We start from the raw sequence: 15,804 nt of genomic DNA on the forward strand, positions 1-15,804 counted from the left end.
ACTCTTCTCATCTACCAATATGTAGCAATTATTTAGAATATAAAAGATAAAATTAGGTTTTCCTTTGTGTCTCCTCCACCATCAGACAAGACTCTTCAAACTACAGGCTTCATGTTGTTCCTACTACACCATAATCTCTCCCTTATCTTCCTCTGGTCACCTTTGTTTCCCTGGGACCTGGGAGCATATACGATCATGCCCTCCTTACTGTTTGATTCACTTACAAATATTTTTGCACTGTCATTCTACAGAGCATGACATGACAAAAAAAAAAGCAAAATATTGACAAGTAAAGCAAAGCATATTGTAAAAAAAAAAAAAAAAAAAAAAAAAAGCTTTAATTAGCTTGTGTTTGTAATCATTTTTAGTCCTTTTACTTACATGTTGATGTAATGTTGTTAAAAGGAACTTGTCCTCATATTTAGCCCTATCTACAGCCATAAAAACTGTTTTTGTCATAACTGCCATGCAAGTTGATCTATTTTGAGTGTAGGTCAGAAGACATGAAATAGCTTCACTGGAGCACCCAATTACTTTTAATCATATCACGTTGTAATATGGCAATATCTGAAATGCTTTTTTGAATTTAGTCCCATGTTAGCAGCTCAAACTGTAGTAGGAGTCTGTTGAAGAAATGACAGCACTAACAGGGGTTTGCATATACCTCACCTTGGCTTGACATGTGATACAGGAAACCCTGTCCTGTCAGATATCTCTTCACCTCACCAGACTGCAGGTTATTTGGCTGCACTCCATCCTCCAAAAGGAAAACAAAAGGGTCTGGCGGGCTCTGGATCAGAGCGTGTTATTTTGCACTGACTCACAGACATGGCTTATACTGGGGCACTTCAAAAGAATGGAGCCATCACTGATCAGACTTGCACCTGTGCCTGTTATGCTGTGTCAAAATGTCTGTATTAAAACAGGATTAACTCGGAAGTAAAAGTTGTAACATAAATGGAAACCGTATCACAGAGAGAGCAAACTCTGCTTTTCAGTTCAGGCTGTATAAGAAACCCGAGAGGGAGAGGTGAACAGCCAGTCACATCATCTTTTCAAGGTAAGTCTTCTCTGCAACTCAGAAGATTAAACATATTTTTCTTTTCAAGGAAAGTTCTCTGAGAAATCACTGCTTGTCCGTTGCAGACAAGCTGTATTTGTATACTACTGGTTCTTAATAGTTTTAGATAGTGAGCTGTAAATATTAAATTAAGGAAAGTAAACCAATGAATTATAAAACTCCAATAAACAGACAACAAATTCAGATTTGCAGCAACGACTCTGGTTTTCTTTGCTTTTTTTTGCAAGTGAAAGTCCTGCATTGATTATTACTATTTGTATCGTACTACTACTTGTATTGATACTTAAAATATGTCTTAAATATCGAAAGTAAAAGTACTCATATTGGAGAAAAATACCCATGCATAAGTGTTATATCTTTATTTGTCATAGATCATTGGTTTATTATTACTATTCATGGTTTTGTAAGTAGCCTTGCAGGTTGAGGTGGAGCAAATGCAATAATGTATTTACATATTTCTAATGTTTAGCCTACAATACTTTAAAAGGTAATTTAGTGCTGTGGAGCATGTATTCGGTTATTTGCCAGTAAAGTAAATAAAAGCAGTAAGAAATAAATGCAAAGGAGTCAAAACACATCTTAAATACAGAAAAGTATGTGTAAAGTTTTAGTTTCTAAAAAAAAATAGTTTGTTCCTGCTCTTCAACAACAGGGAGCACGTTGCCAACGGTAACGCGCGTACACAATGTGGCAGCGCAATTTACCTGGAGGTAATTTACCTCCACGGCGCGTGGAGGTGGAAGTGGAATTGGTAGAATTAACAATTTGGTGAAATGTCCCCGTGGAGCAGTTTAACTGCAGTGGCCAGATAAACCGCTGATATCAGGGACATGGTAGATGTCACGGCGTTACGGAGCAGGTTAACCAGTTGTCGACCGGGAAGTGTTACAGACAACGACTGGGTCGGGGTTGTTTTACGTTCATGTGTGGGCAAAGAGGGAAGGACAGAACCCACTGCCAACCTAACGCCAACCTTTAGCACATATTAACATTAAAACTGCCAAAAAAAAGAAAAGAAAAGAAAGATAGACAATCATTGGAGGCTTCCACCACTCCCTCCCTCCCTGTGTCTCTGCGTTACGTAAACCTTACGTACAAGGACGCAGTCGAGTCGGAAACTTCAGCGTGATCGCCTCGTCTGCTGCGTCTCCACCTGTGTTGCAGCTTTCGCCTCAGCGTTCACCTTTGAGGTAAAACGATTTTTTTGTGAGTGCTGCGACTTTTATTTCGATGTGCACGCTTTAAAACTTAATCTGGCAAATGATGGCGCTGCCGGAGTCCTCTGTTGACCTTCCGTCTCCAAAGGCGTCCTTGCGCTGCTACGGTTTGCGTTTGACCGCCTCGCTTTCTTTGAAAACCTTTGCGTTCTCCTTTTTGTCCGATGTAGAAGTCATTTGTTGGACAGTAGGCTTGAAAATGTGTCTCTTTCTATGATATTGAACCCGGAAACGAACCCCCATTGCCTTTCTTAGAAAAAGTAAAAGTTACTTTCGAAAACGCAGACATGACACATGCACTTTAATGTGGAGTAACCAGAACTTGTATATGCTCCCTAGGTCTATATAGCACCTAATGGGAACCTGAATAAGATGCTCCACAGCTCTGTATGCACTTAATGTGACAGGATGTTGTGGGTTAGGGCTGGAGAACTAATCGGCTGTCCTCTTCCAGGTTTGTCAGAATGGTTGTGCTTTCCAAGGAGTATGGCTATGTGGTGCTAACTGGAGTTGCCAGTATGGTCATGATTGGACATCTGGCCATGAAAGTAGGCAAAGCCCGGAAGAAGTACAACGTGAAAGTGAGTGGGAGTGTTCAAATGTGTGGCAGGATGCAGCCTCACTTTAAAGTGGCTTTCTGAAAGGTGCTGCTACAAATAAACCGGCCCTGCCTTGACTTGCAGTATCCTCAGATGTACAGCGATGACCAGGAAACCGGGAACACGTTCAACTGCATCCAGCGCGCACACCAAAACACGTAAGTGTCCACTGAAACGTGGAGAAGGCCACCTCAGTGTGCACACACTGTGATATCACACCATGCTTCCACGATTGATAGTTATCAAAGCAAAAGCAGGTGAAAGTTAACATGTTGCTCTCGCCTCTCACCAGCCTGGAGCTCTACCCCGCCTTTCTTTTCTGCCTGGCTGTGGGTGGTGTCAATTGTCCTGTAAGTTTATTTTTGCACTGTCATGCTACATCAGCATGTATTGTACACATGCATATATATATATACATATATATCTTTGTTGGAGCACAACATTTGAGCTAAAGTTGTTGGTTTCAACTGATAAGGCCATTGGATGCAGGAATTCAAAGACGAATGTGCAGTAAGTGTCAGATCTTGTTTTATTTGTGTGTGTGTGTGTGTGTGTGTGTGTCACAGCGTCTAACCAGTGGACTTGGAGCTGTGTGGATCATCAGCAGAGAGGTGTACGCACACGGGTACTCTACAGGAGGTAAGAAAATTCACGTTTCCAGTCAACATTACCTCCGTTTGTGACATAAAGCACGGTGCTATTTTTATTTATTGCTGTTCATCTCAATCAGATCCTAAGAAAAGAATGAGGGGGGCATTTGGGAACGTGGCTCTTCTTGGGATGATTCTGACCACGTTCAACTTTGGCCGCCACCTGCTGGGCTGGACGGGGCCGCGGGGGATGAGGCCCTTCCGTTCTGTAACCTCCAGTTGTTAATGAGGTCTCCAGGCTGGACTCACTCAAATCATATTATAATTATGGCCACTTTACATAGAGTAAATTTTGTGACATGTGTGCTGAGCTCTAACCGGTGTAACAGGTAAAGTCAGGCAATGTTCGTGTTGTTAAGTGATCTGATCGGTTCTCCAGAGCAGAACTTGACTCATTTAGGATCATTAATGAGGCGCAGTCACAGGTCGGCACTCCCTTTACATCTAGGAGCTGTCGCTTTGTCTTCCCTAGCATTTTTAACTCCACACTGATTTAGAAACTGTAATTAATTGGCCACATGAGACTTAATATTGTGTATTTTTGCAATAAAAAAAAAAAAGGAAGCGGCTGTAATAATAAAGTCAGTTCCAGTGGGAAATTAACCTTTTATGTTTTTTTTAGACTTTGTGCCAGAATATGACTCTTATTTTGCATTTGCAAGGCTGAAAAAGTCACATTTTACAAATAACTGAAAATGGTTGGTCAAATGTATTGCTTTTGTCAATTAAAATCCTTCATAATTCCATTTATGACTTTCTTCTTTATTTTTTTAAGATATTGTTTGTCACAATGAAAACCTGGTAATAAATAATAAAAAGTAGTCATAAATAATCTTTTGACATTTTTATCAGGAGTATAATGCGGCACTCATTGAATATGAGGTTGTGTATCTGTGTGTGTGTGTGTGTGTGTGTGTGTGTGTGAAATGGGAGCGGTTGTCTGTTCAAAGTCCACATTACTTGTTTCGACAGGTGCACTAACGCCGCAGTGCTGTTGAGCTTCGAACACTCCCATTCAAGACAAAAGAGACTTGTACAGGTAACAATGACACGGCACCACATTCCAGAGCTCACCTGCATGTTATTGCTGTTGCTAAACAAGAAGTGAGTAAAAAGACACGACGGTACATTTTTTTAAGTTCCAGCACATGTGAATGATACTCCACTGAATACAGATTCAGGTACCAAACTCCTACGATGCTGCTTCTCACTGTCCCAACTGTCTTCAACTCGAGTCACATCCCATTGAAACACATCACAATACGTAACGTTTATTTATAACACCTCAAATCAAATTAAAACACGTCACAATAAATCACATCACTTTATAACAAATACACAATATATAACCTCGCTTTATAATAAATCGCATCACATCATTCTGACTGAGCGCTTTGCTGGAGGGTTAAATTCTGAGGGTCTTTTACATCCCCTGCTGCCACCCTGCTCGTTTCTCTCCATAATCGTGGCTCGCAGGTTTTTGACCCACTTTGGTTGGTCTGAGTTGGCCCTTGGTGTCTGCCTGAGGCATTGAAGGGAGACATGTTGTACAAGGCTGGTTGACTGTCTCTGTTGTCAGAAGGGAGCTGTCTGTCTGCAGCCTTCTTATGATGAACTTGAGCTGATCATGAACTACCTCACAAGTCCAGTGTTCATCCTCTGGGACTAGAGGCCAAGGAGGAAGGCTTGGGGAGAATCTGGGAGAGCTGGGGGGGAGAGCTCGGTGGACAGCCGGGTGGAGAGCTTAGTAGAAAATGAGATGGAGTGTTTGAGGGAGTGACAGGTGGTGTGCCAGAGGGGAATCTGCATGTGGACCCCAGGGAAGAGCCTCTGGAGAGGGCAGGTGCTGAGATTTTTCTCAGTATCAGCTTCAGGCTTTGAGGCCTACTGAGATTTGGTTTAAAAACCACAGTCCACGTGCAGCTCTGGTGAAACTGAAAAGAGAAACAAAGCCATCTTTTGAACTTCTGCTTTTCTATTGTTTTACTGTTTTACTATCATGACTTTCTGAAGGAAGTCTTCACGACTGAATTTGTTTTCACCATAATACAACAATAGTGCATTGAAAGTAAACATTGTAAATTAGAACCCACACAAAGCAAACCTAGAAGTATTTACAATAAGATTTAAAGTGAGTGTTGTTGCAGTTTTTTTTTTTTTTCTGTTGATGGCAATTAGCCTAACTTGGACATTATATTACACTATTGAAGTTTGAAACATCAAGTACAGCCAGCATTAATGAAGATTAAATTACTCACTTAATTTCAACAGCATATAATACAGAAAATATTGGTTCAAACTGCAAAATCTTTTGAAACCATTACAGATGATTTTTCTGCTACACTGGTTCTTTTCAAATCTAATACAACACGTCTTTGTACAACTTCACTCAGTGTGTCTGTTAAGGAGTCAGATAAATGTGCCGTGAAGTAAAAATCACAACATTTCTCTGTGAAGTGTGGTAGACAAGAAATGTCACGCAGTTGGAGGAATCAGGCTAGGTTTCCCATGTTCAGATTTTCTGAAATATAATTTTTACAACAATTCTACTGCTATAATATAACAATATATATTCTGCATATTACACGAACATCTAGGTAATTTCCTTAGCCCTCAGTATGTTGGTAAAATTTTGGAAATAAATAGCAACATCATTTTTAGTAAAAAAGCTGGATAAGAGCATTAACATGATGTTTGAAACAACAACAGTGGCAGCAAAAGATGAGATGAAGGCAAATGACGCAAGAGAGAAGGACGCTGAACAAACTCTTATCCATATTGGATAATCCTGTCCACCCTCTCCACCACCTGCTGCAGGGACAGCGGAGCACTTTCTCCAAAAGACTCCTCCAGCTCCACTGTCACAAGGACAGATACAGGAGATCATTCCTGCCGACCGCAATAAGACTGTACAATAACTCACCTCTGGCAAAATCCATCACACAACAATAACACTGTTGTCTGTGTTCTTGGTTGTTTGTATATAATATATAGATATATACTGTACTGTATATACTGTGCATTTTATACTTTATATCTTATATTTTATATTTAATATTTTTACTGCCATTTTACTGCTATTTTATTGCTTTCTATTATTTATTATTATTTATTGCTTCCTGTATGCTGCTGTAGCGGAAAAAAAAAAAATTCCCCTCGGGGATTAATAAAGTAACTACCTAACCTAACCTAACCCAAAAAGTGTTGGGCCTGCTCATGCTGACCTCTAACACAGAGGCCGAGTACCAGTTGTCCTGCTGGCATTAATATAACAGTAATCAGTTTCTCTACAGTGGTTTCTCTGCTTTGAAATGTCTGCTGACTTTGAACAGGTGGATTTTAATGTAACTTCCACAAAGCATAGCTTCTGCTGACTTATTATCATTCCTGCCAGCAACGCTAAGAGCCCACAAGATGTCGCTGTTCTTCAGGTGGCTGATGTCGTCAAGGGGTTTTGAGCTACGCTCCCATATCCACCACTGCATGAGCATTTTGCTCAAAGTTGAACCTCCCCCACTTATTTAGTTATTATTGTATTTGACTGATAAAGCAATACTCTGAACAGAGAAAACAATTTAAAGTTGAGTTGATCTCTAAAGTTTATGCAGTTCATCCTTCTCTCCTCTGTATGTCTTCACACAGTTCACCATCATGAGTTCAGTAGGAGAACCTTCACTTTCCTTTCCCCTTAAATTCCTCTGTCAAGGTCAGTGAACACCGCATATAATTAAAAACATGTTTTATCAATGCATTCCTTAATATTATATTTTCGTGTCTTCGTTTCATTCATTTGGATTTTTTGTGTCCTTTTAATGAGACTTGACTACAATTAAACCAATGCTTTTTCCTGAACAGGGACACATGGGGGCTGGAGCCTATCCCAGCTCACTTTGGGCAAAGGCAGAGTATACCCTGGACAAGTCGCCAGTCCACCACAGACCAAAACAGACCATTCACACCTGAGGGCACTTTGTTTAGATGGTGGGAGGAAGCCATAGTACCTGGTGAGAACCCACACAGGCTCAGGAAGAACATGCAAACTCCACACAGAAAGGCCCAGGCCCAAGACTGAACCTAGAATCTTCTCACTGTTAACTACTACACCACTCGAGGTTGAGATTCAGGTCTGAAAGAACTCAGATGTTCTCAGTAGATACAAGCAGAGGGTACTAAATACTGACAGAACCTAATCTTGGGGGTATTTAACTTCGGCCTTCTTGTCTTATCACAGCTTATAGTTTTTTTTTTTTATTTCAACAGTATAATAACATATCCTATATACTTGTTTGTGTTGTCTGTCATGGAATAAGTAATCAGTCCTACATGTTGCCACAATAGTCATTGTGAATGCACACATGTCCTCAAAAAAGCAAATGTAACGTGAATTGAAACAACCTAACAACCTAAAACTGTCTTTCATTTCATGGCAAAGACACTTGTGTTTTTGAGTAATTTGCATATTTGTTTTTAAGTTGTTTGAGCCACACAAGGACTATTATTGTTAGAGTCATTTAGGAATGAGATAGATGACAATTAAGATAAAGTTTTCCTTTATTCAGTGGGAATTCTTCAAACAAATCCGCAAAATGTCTTCAGTTTTCCCTTAAAATAAGCAAATTATTTGTAGACTCCTCTTTGCCACTGCACTTGCTTGACCAGAGCAAATTATGTGGAGTGAAACAGAAGCTGAACAGACCTTTTTTCACAGCAGACAATTTCATGTATAAAACACGTGTAACAACATGTTGTGCTGTAGAAGCCTCTTGTCCAGTCTGCCGGTGGTTTCTGCCACTCTTTGCTGTGCATTCAAGCTCTTTGAAGTTTGCAGGAATCGTTTCTGCAGTGGCAGATTTCAGCTCTCTCACAAGGTTTCCAATGGGATTTAGACCAGGACTCATTTCTGGCCAATTTACAATAGTCCATCTTTTATTTCTCCTTTTCAGCCATTCTTTTGTGCTGCTGGATGTTTGCTTACGGTCAATGTCCTGCTGCAAAGCCCAAGATCTTCAGCTCAAACTTGGTTACACATTTTGCTCTGAAATGACTTGGAAGTCTTCTGATTTCATTCTTCCTTTGATACATTCAGTGACTCCAGAGGCAGCAAAGCAGCCCCACGATAGATCTGACAGAACCTCCTCCAGGTTTTGCTGTAGGTGGGGTGTTCTTGGCTTCATTCTGCACCTATAAACACACTGATGCACTGCATTCTCATAAAGCTCTGCTTTAGTTTCATATTATCCCAGACCGATAATGGCTTGGCTATGAGCGTTTTTGCAAACGTTAGTCTTACCTTTTTGGGCCTTTCTTTCAGTGGTGTCCTCTTTGACCTTTGCTCATGGAGCCCTTGGTTGCTTGGTTTAGTGTGCAGAAACCACGACTTGCTGCAGGTCAGCCTCAAACTCTTTAGGTGTCTTCCGTGGTGTTTCTTCCACAATCCGCACAAACCTTCACAGCCTTCTCTCACTGAGTTTCTTCTTAGCGCCACATCCTGAAGGCGTCTTAACAGTCTTATGACTGAAACTTCTTGATAACATAATCAACTGTTGAAACAGGGATTTCAAAATCTTGTGAATTTCTTGTAGCCTTTGGAATTTTTAATGATTGTGTTTTGATAATATCATTTCTGAAGCAATCGGCTCTCTTCTTGCCATTGTGAAAAAGAAAATGGAAACGATCAGCCCCTTTTCATGCAGTAAAACCATCATTCATTAGTTAATTCAGGTCATGTGAACATTGAAACTTAAACACAGGTGAGTCTTATTGGTTTTTATTTTGTTTGAGGAACTGAAAAAAATCATTAAAAATGTGTGATTTATTGAGTCCAGCATACATTTTATGTCTGTATTTTTTTTATTTCACAAAATTCAATTGAACTTTGTTGTTGCTGTTGTTCAGTAACATAATATTTTAATCACATAAAATTAATTCATTTGTATTTATTTCTGAAGATACTCTAAATTGTACTTTATACATCTGTATTTATATGATTCGGACCAGGGCTGTATGTGTGTGAACATCCTTTATAAATATTACTTTTTTAACACATTAACAATAGTGTGTTTTAACTTTACAATTTACAATTTACCCATATAAAGTGTGTATTTGGTTTAGCACGGTCTCTTCTCATTGGAGGATTCAACATTCATCATCAAAAACAGAACAACCAAATTCACGATTTCATATACTACCAACAACAGATGACACATAACATGTTTAACTGCATGTTAAAGGCTGCAACAATAAATATTTTCCACATGTAACTTGAGCTAACTTGGTTCATAAATTTGTACAATTGACTGATAAGTGGCCTCTACTGTACTACTGTGATGTTTGCGTAGACTTTCTCCAAGACCTCGGCTTTAAGACAACGCGGGCAACCTGGTAATTTGGTTTGAAAGTGCACTTCACTAATATTTGGTCACCTAAGGGAACATAAGAGATATTCCTTGATTGTTTTGGGCATGTTGGCAACTTTCCTATGCGTCTCAAAGCACTTAGTATCCTCAGTCAGTCTGCCACTGTCTTATTTCCCGCTCGATAACCTGAGGTTGTCTAATGTTACGGAGGAGTCCATGCAACCTCGAGCCACATTACCTCAGATGTCCCCTAGGGAGCAGTGTGACCATTATTGCCACATTAAAGTGCTGTGCATAAGGAGTCAGTCATGGGGGTGCAGAGGTGCTTTCACCTCAGGAAAGACAGAAAATAAGAAGTTCCCACCTGACTGAAGGCCTCCAGAACTTTAAAGGGAATGTGGAAGAAAGCTGAAGTGACTCTGAGACCTCTCATTTAAAAGTTTAACAATCCTTGATAAACATTTTTCTCACTGACCCTAAACCCTCAGTCACATGGGGAAACTCATCAGAAGAGATGCTCCCAGGCAAAGGCTTGGCTCAAATCCAAAGTGGTTTTCCTTTGGTGTTTCTAATCTCTGAGTGGTGAAGGTGACTGACAAGACAGCAGCCTCCTTCAGTAGGTGTATCTGGAGAGTGGCGTGTCCTCCATCAGATCATCCTGGAAAAGATGATTAAAACAGGATCATGATTGTACATGATTTTAGAGCCCTCATTTATGAGGTCATGAGATCTTGAATTACATATGCCTTATTAATCTCAATATAATAAAACTTAAAAACATCAGTGGAGATGAGGAATACATATATGGTAGGATATACTGTGACTGGCTGGGCCTTCAGGTACATCGTGGCAGGACCGTCTTCGGAAAAAACGCTTCAGTGTAAATACAGCACTTATATGAAATCAGCTGCAGTGTAACCTCAGTATTCTCACACTTCTTGGACTCTTCAAAAATGTAATTCACAATTGTCCACTGTCTGTCTGTAACTGTTTAAACTGATTTTATTGATTATATACACTCTTTGTTGCTGATTGTTTTTTTTGTTTTTTTTGTCTGTTTATAATCTCAGCATCATTGTAAAAAAGGGTTGGTATTTTAACACTCAAGTTCTCGGCTGATTTTCAAACCACCAACAGTGATCTGTGAAGGAAGTTTGGTGATTTGGGGGGTTGCACAATTTCAGACATAGCAACCTAGTCTTTGACTTCCATAAAGTTAAGATTTTTTTTTTTTATATACTGGAAATGGTACTGCGGAGGCCGAATTATCCTGACTTTCAGTCCCCGGGTATGGGTAATGCTTTAAATACAATGGATTCTACATTTCCCATAAAACAACTGGATAGCGTCTTTCGTTGGACCCCTCCCTCCTGATAAATGGTCATTTGTTTGAACCTCCACTTTCCAAGTCCTCTAACTTTAGAGCTCCAGAGGACATCATACAAATCTTTAGGCTGAGTGTACGCCTCATGACTACCTGATGTCATGCCAGAGGGTGTGATGCCTGGAGGATCCCGTATCAGTGTCACATTTTGCCTCGACTAGGCACGAAAAGAAGAGTGATCTATGTAATGTTACGTACATCACGTAAGATACTTATCAGACTCAAACTCCGGTCTCCCAGGTGAACATTCTGGGTTTGTTCTGTCTAACCACCCCTGACCTCCGTCATACACAAACTTGATCACTCTCTCTACTCAGTCACATGACCTCCTTCTTTGACTCTGGTAATTCATACGTGTACTTTTCACGCATAGGTGAGGCAAAACGTGACACTGACACGGTATTCTCTTGTGGACCGAAAGGTGTGTGACACGCTTTGGCGTGATACCGAGCTGCAGGACAAATAAACTGATCTTTGTGGGAGAACATAAATTGATGGAGTGCCCCTTTAATTACTTAACCATTTATCTTACCATAGGTAGATCCTGCAGCCGATGAAACTCTGGGTGGTTTGTCCGCTGGCGGAACTTGAGGAAGAGAATGACGAAGACGATCGCCGTGGTGATGATGAACACTGACAGCAGACCAGCCAGCAGCGGGTCCAGAGGGGAACTTGAGCGATAGTGGGACCTCTTGAGGTCTAAAACAACACAGAAATGGATATGATATTAATATATGTGGAGTTTTAAGTTACAATGACGTGATCTAACAGGCTGAAAATAAAACTCTCTGACCTGTCCATCACCTTACCTTCATCTCCAACATTAAGCTCAGATGGAACCTCCTGGTGTGTTGGCCCAGGAGGGGCCCGACCCGGAGCTGAGGTCAGAGGGCGCCCTGTGGTCTGTGTGGTGGTTGTGTTCGTAGATTCAGAGTGAGGCTGTGTGGTGGAGGCTGTGGAGCTTGCATCCTGAGCTGTGTGAGCCGGCTGAGATGAAAAGGTGGTGACAGAGACGCCGGTCAGGAGGGCTCGGCCTTCTGTGGTGAAGAGGGCTCGGCCTTCAGTGGTGAAGAGGTGCTCTGGAGGGGTGGAGCTCGGGACAGTCGGCGTGGATGAAAGGCTGTCTGCAGCAGCTGAAAGTGGGGATGTGAGCACAGTGCCGTATCAATTCAAAACAGTACAGAGAATTCTTCAAAGGAAATGGACCCTACACCAGCAGCCAGAGGAAACTCTACACCACCCAGCTCATGAAAACAGATCGCTCCCTCTGCAGACTGTAAAGCTGCAGGTTCCACCTGTCCTGCCTGATAATGCCAAGAAACCCTGTAAAAAACAGAGATGGTGACATCTTTCCTCAGATCAACAATAATGTTGGTGGTGTGGTGGATAAAACTCTGTGCTCACTGCTGCTACTTTCTACTTCTGCAGTTGCTCATTCAGATAAACAACAGACTTCAACTCTCTCACTTCTCCGCCAAATTGAGCTTTGAGCTAAGAGATTTCATTGACATTGCAAAATGTAAAACTGTGGTTTCCACTTGGATTTTAACCATAATAGAATTAAAGGAGTACTCCGTCTATTTAGTACTTTAAGTCCAATGATTAACTCATCGATAGATGTTGTTGTTAAGAAACAGAAAATAAAAATCCCCACTGCTCCCAGTGTCTGAAATGTGAAGATTTGTTGCTTTTTTATATATATATATAAATAAAAAATAAATAAATAAATATATATATATATATATATATATATATTTATTTATTTATTTTTTTTTTATCATAAAATGAATTTGTAGAAAGTTCTGCCTGTTGGTACTATAGACAAAAAATGTGCAATCCAATCTGAAAACACCTTTTTGTATATTGGGAAGCAGAGAAGGACATTTTTCTTTTACTATTTTCTGATGTTTTGTCGAAAAGACAATTATTCAACTGAGAAAATAATCTGTTATTATCGATTATAAAAACAATTGTTAGTTGCAGCATGTGTTAGTACGTTTGACAGCTCTTGTGGACAGCTAGGAAGAAAGAGTTCAAGTAACTATGTAGATGCTGTGATTGCTGTGAGGGAATCTTTTAAATGAGGTTGTGACACATTCTCAATATCAGTCCAATCGAGTGGGGTTTCAGTGGAGGAGTGTGTTCCTGTAATTCTGCTGGCAGAGTCTGTGTTTGCAAATAAGCAGTGTTTAGTATGTGGCATGTTGTATTTTTAAGGCTGTAGTCTGAGCAAAGTAAAGAGACTGCACTGGAAAATTATAGATAAACAGTTGTAGAATTATGATGACCATCATTTCTGTGTTGATAATGATAAAGACAGAGTTTTTTTTTTTTTTTAAAAAGAGGCATATAAAATAATTACCTGAAGGAGTAGGCGCAACGACAGGTACATGTGTGTGCTGAGATGTTGGTGCTGCAGAGCTTGTGGTGAACCCGTTGGTTTTAAGTACTGCATTTGTCATGGTGTCTGAACGGACTGTTCCTTCTGACTGGGGAATGGTTGTGGTTTCAGTTGAGGTTTCGTCCCTGCCGGCAGGATCACGAGTCCGCTGTGTGACCTTATTTCCAGGATCCTCTGTCAGGTCAGGTGATGCTGAGGTTCCACTGAAGGCAGCAGGAGTGAAGACAGGAGGCAGATCATTACTCTGACCTGTAAATAAAAAGAGAAATCCTAGTTCTTGATTCAGTATAAAGCACATTTTGCTGCAGGGATGCAGGTAATAGTTATTTTTATCACATAGATTAAAATGCAGATTATTGTCTCAATTTATCAATCTGTCTTTTGTCTGTACAATTGTGAGAAAATCATAGTTTCCCAGATCATAAAGAGAATTATTCAATTTACCTGTTTTGTCTGCATGACCAACACTCCATCTATTTCATTATCAGTTCATTTGTCAACTATTATCTGACAATTATTTTCTACAAAATATAGCATTCAGTTCAGAAAATAGTGCAAAAAAAACTCCAAAATCTTCTTGTTGTTGTTTCTCAACTGACCCAAACATACTCAGCTATTTATCAGGAGGACGTAAACAGATGGAAGATTCACATGTGAAAGGTTTAGATTTTTTTCAGATTTTCTCAGATAATCTTAAATCTTGTAAAACTCTAACCATAAACTGTAGATTTTGTGCAGCTAAAAAGTTCATGATATTAGTTTTACAGCAAGTTAAGATTTCTTATTAAATGACAGCCTACTTCTTATCTACGAAGAATGTGGTTTTTCTCTCCTTCTGATGTTCATGTGCTGTTAGTGTGTCCATCATTGACTTTAGGCTGCCAATTAAGATGAGAGACCGAGGCAGTGGCTCACTGACAAGAGAACATTTAGAGAAAAATGGCAGGTGTATGTATTTGTGAGTAATTTCTGTAGTAATACAATCACTATTATGCAGATTAAAGCATTGTGATTTCATTATTCTCAAATTTAGAATGTTAATATTCTGGAAAATATATTACATTTTAATAAAGTGTTATTTCATATAACATAAATATTTATGTTTGGCCTCCAGAAACTACGTGATGACTGAGAATTTGAGCATCTCTAGGGGTTAGGGTTGATTCATTTAAGGGCTATATCATGTAGTGACGTGGCCTGTTATATAGTAAAGTGGGTGTGTTCTGTAGTATGGAGGATTGCAAATAGACCGTCCATGAGATAGACCCTTCTAATGAAATTCAGTTTTACTGTAAGACACAGAAAAACAAAACATCAACATGAGACACTGGAGCCACGGATTTGTTTTTGCATCTTTGCTTAGAAAATTATTTGGACCCATGATTGACTACGATCAATAGATTTTTAGTCGTCTAATGTAGGCTGTTGCTGCTATGGCATTAGTTGAAAGTGGAATACACTGAATTCTAAATGGCAGGAGAGTGGTGGGCAGACATCAGAATAAAATGAGAAGCATGTTGAGAAAGAATATTCACCTTGTTGATCAGAGAATATTAAAATGATCTACACACATCCTGCTGAGGTGCTGAGTCAAATATAAAAAGTTATAATTTTACAATAATAAAGTGCAACCAACATCCTGCAGCTCAATAAGATCAATACACAGTTTGGAGCATCATGTGCTGAACCAATAAGGACTCACGTCAGCAGGATGTCAGGTTTGTATCAAAGACACACACACACACACACACACACACACACACACACACACACACACACACACACACACCGGGGAAGACACCTTACCTCTTGTCTGCGATGAGCCGGTAAGGACCACCAACGCGCCAAACAGCAAATGAATTTCAAATTTCATTTTATAGGCGGCGGGCTTCCCTCCTCAGATCACAATGAAACGGACCGAGCGGGCTCTCCACGGCAGCTCTGTTCGGTAGCTCTGAGGTTGTTTCCGTTACGTGATTTGACAGGGCACATCATCAGCGCTAAAAATATCCTGAGGGAGTCGGGCAGAAGAGAAGCAGGGGTGGGGCCGCGCGGCGGGCTGCATGCAGCAGAAAACAGACACACGTGACTTAATCGGAAGAGCAAAATGTGTCAC

General features: G+C 40.2%; 2 protein-coding genes across 2 annotated transcripts; one reads left to right on the plus strand and one right to left on the minus strand.

The window, feature by feature from the left end:
- Positions 1 to 2,165: 2,165 nt before the first annotated feature.
- On the plus strand, positions 2,166 to 4,293 carry mgst3a (microsomal glutathione S-transferase 3a). The gene is made up of 6 exons (XM_069164476.1): positions 2,166 to 2,271; positions 2,753 to 2,879; positions 2,982 to 3,055; positions 3,190 to 3,247; positions 3,464 to 3,536; positions 3,628 to 4,293. The coding sequence occupies exons 2-6, from the start codon at positions 2,763 to 2,765 to the stop codon at positions 3,771 to 3,773; spliced, it is 468 nt and encodes a 155-aa protein (XP_069020577.1). The 5' UTR covers positions 2,166 to 2,271; positions 2,753 to 2,762; the 3' UTR covers positions 3,774 to 4,293.
- A 5,005-nt stretch (positions 4,294 to 9,298) lies between these two features.
- LOC138207463 (uncharacterized) lies at positions 9,299 to 15,799 on the minus strand. The gene is made up of 5 exons (XM_069164687.1): positions 15,495 to 15,799; positions 13,650 to 13,937; positions 12,097 to 12,420; positions 11,820 to 11,986; positions 9,299 to 10,561 (listed from the first exon to the last, which is right to left on the minus strand). Exons 1-5 carry the CDS (start codon positions 15,559 to 15,561, stop codon positions 10,517 to 10,519), a joined length of 891 nt encoding a protein of 296 aa, XP_069020788.1. The 5' UTR covers positions 15,562 to 15,799; the 3' UTR covers positions 9,299 to 10,516.
- Positions 15,800 to 15,804: the final 5 nt, after the last annotated feature.

The sequence above is a fragment of the Embiotoca jacksoni genome, unplaced genomic scaffold (assembly GCF_022577435.1).
Source record: "Embiotoca jacksoni isolate LCO1_2020_lvr unplaced genomic scaffold, fEmbJac1.0.p SCAF_31, whole genome shotgun sequence".
Classification (NCBI taxonomy): domain Eukaryota; kingdom Metazoa; phylum Chordata; class Actinopteri; family Embiotocidae; genus Embiotoca; species Embiotoca jacksoni.

Bases quoted from the DNA above. Each gene is read 5' to 3' on its own strand.
- mgst3a (XM_069164476.1), top strand. From the start codon at position 2,763: ATGGTTGTGCTTTCCAAGGAGTATGGCTATGTGGTGCTAACTGGAGTT. The intron at 2,880-2,981 runs GTGAGTGGGAGT...CTTGACTTGCAG, and splicing joins GGAAGAAGTACAACGTGAAA to TATCCTCAGATGTACAGCGA. The intron at 3,056-3,189 runs GTAAGTGTCCAC...GCCTCTCACCAG, and splicing joins CAGCGCGCACACCAAAACAC to CCTGGAGCTCTACCCCGCCT.
- LOC138207463 (XM_069164687.1), bottom strand. From the start codon at position 15,561: ATGAAATTTGAAATTCATTTGCTGTTTGGCGCGTTGGTGGTCCTTACC. The intron at 13,938-15,494 runs GTAAGGTGTCTT...TTTTATTTACAG, and splicing joins CGGCTCATCGCAGACAAGAG to GTCAGAGTAATGATCTGCCT. The intron at 10,562-11,819 runs GTAAGATAAATG...CATCTTTTCCAG, and splicing joins GGCTGCAGGATCTACCTATG to GATGATCTGATGGAGGACAC.